At 33.5% G+C, this 6,573-nt stretch overlaps 1 protein-coding gene and 1 long non-coding RNA gene across 2 annotated transcripts in view; both read right to left on the reverse strand.

Annotated features, from left to right (window-relative positions):
• Positions 1-22: 22 nt before the first annotated feature.
• LOC17895293 lies at positions 23-745 on the reverse strand. Its single transcript, XR_002834980.1, has 3 exons — positions 561-745; positions 184-220; positions 23-67 (listed from the first exon to the last, which is right to left on the reverse strand). It is a non-coding gene; the product is annotated as an uncharacterized LOC17895293 (long non-coding RNA).
• Positions 746-767: 22 nt separating this feature from the next.
• LOC111831928 (disease resistance protein ADR2-like) overlaps positions 768-6,573 on the reverse strand; it is an 11,499-nt gene continuing 5,693 nt past the window's right edge. Inside the window, exons 2-5 of the mRNA XM_023787549.1 lie at positions 2,794-3,886; positions 2,401-2,691; positions 844-2,287; positions 768-790 (exon numbers count right to left, since the gene is read on the reverse strand). Coding sequence (XP_023643317.1) covers positions 768-790; positions 844-2,287; positions 2,401-2,691; positions 2,794-3,886 — 2,851 coding nt within the window. The remainder of the gene's footprint in view (positions 791-843; positions 2,288-2,400; positions 2,692-2,793; positions 3,887-6,573) is intronic.

A 6,573-nucleotide genomic window follows, 5' to 3' on the forward strand; every position in this document is an offset into this window, starting at 1 on the left:
AGAAGACCGACTTTAGTGGTGGCTATTTTAGGAGAACTTCTGCTCCCATGCCATCATCGTCTCCAAACTGTTCGAGACGTGGCATTTGTTAGACTGATGGAAAATGAAAGAAGAGCTTAACATGGATGCTTCATCAATGTTTTTTAACTGATGACTCTAGTATAAAACAAATAAAGCCAATACCTTGAAGGTTCAGTGAGAAAATGATGTAATCTGAGTGCTGCATTAGAAGGAAAAATATATTCAGCTTTTATCGACAAACAAATAAATACGATATGATAATTTTCAAGATATATTTCACAGAAAAACTATAATTCCTTCAATAGATTGAAATGAACTAAGAATGTTCCTTCAATACAATATGCAAAACCATAATCAAACCTTCACCAAGTCTAATAACCGCACTATACACATGAGCAACATGAAATTTAACAGAAAAACAACTCAAGAAATGAAGAATCATTCAAATAAATCAGTTCAAAATTCCGAATGATCTTTAAACCCAAAAAAAAACTAAAATTCATCAATATCATTGAAACAAATATGATAATAAGCTTTACCTGTGACTTTAACTGCCATCTTCGTGCTAGAGTTAGCTTTTGCGCCATAATCGTAGCAGCCATAAAGTAAAAAAGGATATCTTCAGTGAAACCTTGTCAACCTAGATACCATTTTGATGTTTACTTGGTCCTATCCGCATATGCTTAGCTGCTCTATCATCTTCTCCAACATCTCTAAGAAACTGACCAGACATAAGTGATTGAGATTCACATATGCTTAGTTGCTCTAACTTCTTCCACAACATTTCAGTGCTATCATCTCTTTTATCAATTACTTCTTCACCTGTATATTTCCTTTTCCTCGACCCTTCAGGGCGATCACAGTGATTGTGCTGATCTGGGAAAGGAAGACAAGCTGACTTCAGAAAAAGAGTCATGTAGAGGACTTCTTCATATGCGGTGAAAGCAGAGGTCTTCGTCACAGTACCAAGAAAGTCTTCCTGATTCACTGATACAGATTCGTATTCATGATCTTCTAATGTCAAGCAATTCAGATTCCGATTGTCTTCTTTGTCTGATTCTTCGTCGTATAAACGTGTTTGCCAGTCTTCTTCTCCAGATCCCCAACATCTGATTCCCTCTGGTTCGTCCGTCAAGATCTTGACACCACATTCAAAAAGTTTATTATCGTCTTTACAATAATTTGATCTACACTTGAATTCAAGCACTATCTCTTTGCTCACTTCAGAGGGATCCATTAATGGCAAGCTAATGACAAATATGAGTATATGTTTCCTGTTTATGAAGGTAACTTTTGGTAAGAAAGTCGTTATAAAGAACATATACTTTACTGAATTGCCAGAGAATTTGCAACTCCAGTCTTGATCTAACCAGAGTGTTGGCACCACAAGGCAAACCTGGACTATGTTGAAATCGGAAGGACCAACTGTTGAGGAATCTCCTCTAGCTCGATTACCAATGGAATCCTTATATCTGTTGAAATCAGATCGAGGAATTGTTACCTTAGTTCCTCTGCCTCTGTAATCAAACTCTTCAGGTACTTCTATTTCGGGTAACAAAGTAAACCCCTTGAAACACAATCTTTGGATAATCGCTCGTTTTGCTTGTCGACCCAATCTGAAGCAGCTACCAAAATAGAGATCTGCTTCTGGGATGGTTAAAGGGACGCTTACTCTCTTCAGTGATTCACAATTACTTGCAAATAGCTCACGGAGCGAATGAGGGAGCTCTGGCAAAGACTCAAGTCTTTTGCAGTCTGATATATTAAGAATTTTTAAGTTATGGAGACCTTTGATGCAGTCTGCAATCCTCTCAATCTGACTATCCCTGAAGTTTAGCTCTGTTACACTAGTGGGGAGATGTGTTGAGAAGTTCTTGAGATTTTCATTCTCTGATATTTCAACTTTTGTAAGATGAGAGCAATGCCTAAATGATACAGGCAACTCTTCTACCCCTGTCGTCTTTATACTGAGATTCATGATGTTGGTTGGCATTTCTGGAAAAATTCTCAATCGTGGGCAGTTATCAATATAGAAATATTTGATAGATTCCAAATTGATGAGAGTTGGAATGACCTGTAGACTTTTGCATTTATACATCAATAAGTCATATAGCTTAGGAAGATTCACAACTGAGGATGGAATCTCTACCAAAGCTTTGCACCCATTCACATATAATGTCTTCAGATTCTTAGCTTTTGAAAGGTCTGGGAGTTCCATCAAACAAGATGACCAACTCAAATCCATCTCTTTGAGATTTGGTAGTTCCTAGATGTGAAAAAGCAGAACATAATGAGAACTTACTTTGTCATTTCATTTTAAACATTGTTATGTGAATATTGCTATTATCAAATATCAATTATCTCATTCCCATAACTAACCTGAGTTTCTTCCCATAGCCTCTCGAGCTTGCTATTATTCATATTCAGTATGACGAGATTCTTGGGGTAAAACTGAAAAGATTTTCTCGGATATGACTCCCAATCTAGTAACCTTAAGCTACATGGAAACTCCATATTCTCTGGTACGTACAACTGTCTGTCTCCGCCATATTTCCAACCTTTGACTTTTAGGATATGAAGCTTGTACATTCTTATAAAAGCCTTCTCGCTTATATTTAATCTGTTGACCTTTGCTATGTTCAGTGATACACCTAACACTGATCCAGTACCCTAATAAAAATTCCAAACTATAACTTGTTAGTGGCCATAGATAATCTGCTTAAACAATAACATGGAAAAAACGCAAAATGCCTTAATATTAAGAGAACTTACGTTTGCCTCTTTTAGAACATCACAAACATCATCGGGATCTTCTAGAATCTTCCGTTTGGAAAGTTCTTCATTGGAATTAACTTTTTTACCCATTACCTGTAGCAAATTGTGCATTACCACCGTACCACAATCTATATGTATGAGACATCTATCAACTAGGTTTTTCAACCCAAGTCTAACATCCAATACGTCAGTATTGCGGAAAGTGGATGTCACATCATCAACACGTTTATAATTGAAGAATACTGCAATGAAGCGAAAAAGAAGTCCATCTTCCTCATGTAAACTTTCATAGCCCACTTTCAATACACTCTCAATTCTTCCATCGAGAGAACTTTTAAACCTTCGCAGTTCATCATTCCACTCACCATGGCTACTTGCCCGCAATGATGACCCCAAAACACAGAGAGCCAATGGAAGGTTGTCACAAATTTCTACAACTTCAGACGCAAGATCCATAAACCCATCAGGTGGAGAGGTTCGTTTAAAAGCATAAAGACAAAAGATCATTAGAGCTTCTCTTTCTGATGGAAACCCCACTTTGTATATAACATTAATACCATGCTGCTTCAAAATGTTTTTGTTTTCAGTGACCACAATGACCCTACTTCCCGGACCAAACCACGAAATATCATGAGCCAAAGCGTCCACTTGAGCTACACTCTCCACATCATCAAGAATGATAAGAACCTTTTGATATTGAAGCCTTTCTTTTATCAATCCTAAATGACTTATTTCCATACCATTTTGTTTCAAAACTTTTGAAAAAAATTCCTCATGTAAACGCAACTTGAAAGGATACTCATCATGACCAATCTTATAGTTCTCCCAAAGTTTGTCCACATAACAACGATTGTGAAACTTACCAGAGTGGCGACTATATAAAGCTCTGGCAATGGTACTCTTACCAATGCCTGCAGGACCAGAGATTCCAACAATCTTAACTCCAAGATTATCTAAATCAAGCAAAGACTCCATTTCCCTCACATGATTGTCTAGTCCAATCTTGCCATCAAAATCCTTACACGGTGTGAAATTCAGTTTAAGTGAGACATCTCTTGCAATCTTCTCTATCTTTTTTGCTTCATCGTCCCTAACAAAAAGAAACAGAAAAAATTCATAAAGACACTTTCCTCTGTTTCCTAGCTGCACATAAACCACCCAATTATGGCTTTCCTCAACAATTAATTAAACACACTCACAAAACATTTATGACCAAGATAAACAACTAAACACGTTTTAAGAAGCAATAACAAATTTTGACTAAACATAACACGAATCGAAACGACTACAAATTCTGATCAAGAATTGATATATATATAACTATAATCAAACTATTTCAGTTCATCACAACTTATTACATAATACATACATTAGCAAAATTTATGTCCCACGAAATTAAAAGTATAAAATTAGTAACAATAATCAAACTCATAAGAAAGAGAAACTGTGATTAATTAAAGGGATTACAAACCAGTTTTGGAAGTGTTCTCCCGCTATGTTTCCCACATAGTTCAAAGCTTTGCTCCATTCTTGCTTCTTATCCTCCGTTTTATGAGCACAAGTTTCCTTGAAAGCGATCCCAAAATCTCCGGTTTGTTTGCGAACATCAGAAGGATCTACTCCGTAGAAGACAGTCATCACGATTTGCCCATATTTTTTTTGGCAATCGACAATGTCCAAAAGCTCATCCAAACACCAACTGGAAGATGCATAGCTCTTTGTGAGCAATACGATCGCGATCCTCGATTCTCTAATGGCTGTCTTGAGAGATGAGGCAATGGTGTGGCCTCTCTCCATCCATTGATCATTGAACATGGTAATTCCATTGTCGCGGAACTGTTTACGTAAATGGGTGAGAAGTGTCTGACGGACGTCTGGTCCATGGAAGCTAGTGAAGACATGGTATCTCCACTTGCGAGGTGAAGAAGCCATGACAGGTGACGAAGAAGAAGAAGCCATGAGAGATGATCTTAAGTGGTTAAGAAATGGGAATATGGTAAAGCTGTGTTTACTTATAGAGAGAAAGAGAGAGAGAAATGGGAAGTTTCTTTGCAAAGTTTCGTTGAAATGTTAATGTATAATAAACGCGTAAAGAAACTTACGCAGCAAGATGTGATTAGGATAAGCATTTTATGGAGGAGAAAATAGCAAAGATGTATTCACTTATTGTGAGAGAGAGACATCTTGGTTGTTTTTTTCCAAAGTAAACGAATTTTGCCAAGTACATGGCCTACTTAATGTCTTTTTGGAAAACGCGTGATTAAAGAAGAAACTTTCAAGTACTGTATCTGCATGCAACCGTATTAGTTTTTATCGTTAACTTCTAAAATGGTTTGAAAATCTTTTCCTAGTCAGCTTCTGTTCTAAACTTCTTTTAAAATGAAGTTTCTTCAAAATAAATATCTATATATATAAAGTTAACTTTTTCTCCCTTCTCCTTAAGCCACATCATCATCCACCTCATTTTATTATTTAATTTTTAAAATTAATTATACCATTTTATCATTTAATTTTAATATTTAAACCTATGTAAATAAGTTTTTCCAAAATGAATATGAAAGATCTTTTTTTATATTATACATTATAAAACTAAAAAAGATAATTGATTAAGAGTTAAAAAAAACTTACTAATTATCGATTATACTAACACATATATAAATAATAGATTATAGTTTTTAGTGAATGTTTAAAATATATATATGATTATATTTACACAATGTAAACCTCAATATAATGGGATTTAACGGGAATAAAACAAAAAGTAAGAAATTTTGAGAATATAAATCTATCTAATTTATGTCTCAAAAAATTTTCTAACATAAGTGAGATAGGTCGGACCGAAACATGAATTCTTATTTTTTATAAACATATAAAAAGGTAAAAAGAAAAATAATATTTCCTTAAAAGTTTCCAATATGAATTTAACTATTTGTTTCCAATACAACACATATGTTAAACTAATAAAAAAAAATAAAAAATTAACTATATTTCATAAAATTGAAAATATAATAAAACATTATTAAATGAAATAAACTAAATTTAAAGTAAATTATACTAATATTTTAAATTTAAAAATTGTTCCATATGAAAAAACAAAAAAATATATAAAACATAAAATCAGAAAAATATATAATAGTATATAAATGATCATTACGAGATATAAAGTACGACAAATCCAAAAAAGGAAAATGTAAAATAAAAAATAATAAATTATGACAATATATAAAGAGATAATGTAAACAATTAAAAATACAACAATCCGCCCAAAACTCACAAATCATGTTCAAATTTCATGCCAACATATAAAAGGGCCTAAAATATTAACATCTAGATCTATATTTGGTAAAAACCCTAATAGCACACGTTTCTCAATGATTCTCAACCGCACTTCCATTTACGCCCACACTTCGACTTATACTATACACACTTAATTTGTCAACGACTAATGAAGCTAAAACTCAATAGTTTTTCTATACAAACACAATTTAAGTTTTAAAAAAGTAAAATATGGTATAGTGAAAAAAATAAGTATGAAATAAAATACGAACCAATTACTCATAAACAACATAATAAACTCCCGCGCGTAGCGCGGACAACCGACTAGTATATATATAAAGTTAACTTTTTCTCTTTTCTCCTTAATCCACATCATCTTCCATCTCATTTTATTATTTAATTTTTAAAATTAATTATACCATTTTATCATTTAATTTTAATATTTAAACCTATGTAAATAAGTTTTTCCAAAATGAATATGAAAGGTCTTTTTTTATATTA

Source organism: Capsella rubella, unplaced genomic scaffold (genome assembly GCF_000375325.1).
Source record: "Capsella rubella cultivar Monte Gargano unplaced genomic scaffold, Caprub1_0 scaffold_2, whole genome shotgun sequence".
NCBI classification, from domain to species: domain Eukaryota; kingdom Viridiplantae; phylum Streptophyta; class Magnoliopsida; order Brassicales; family Brassicaceae; genus Capsella; species Capsella rubella.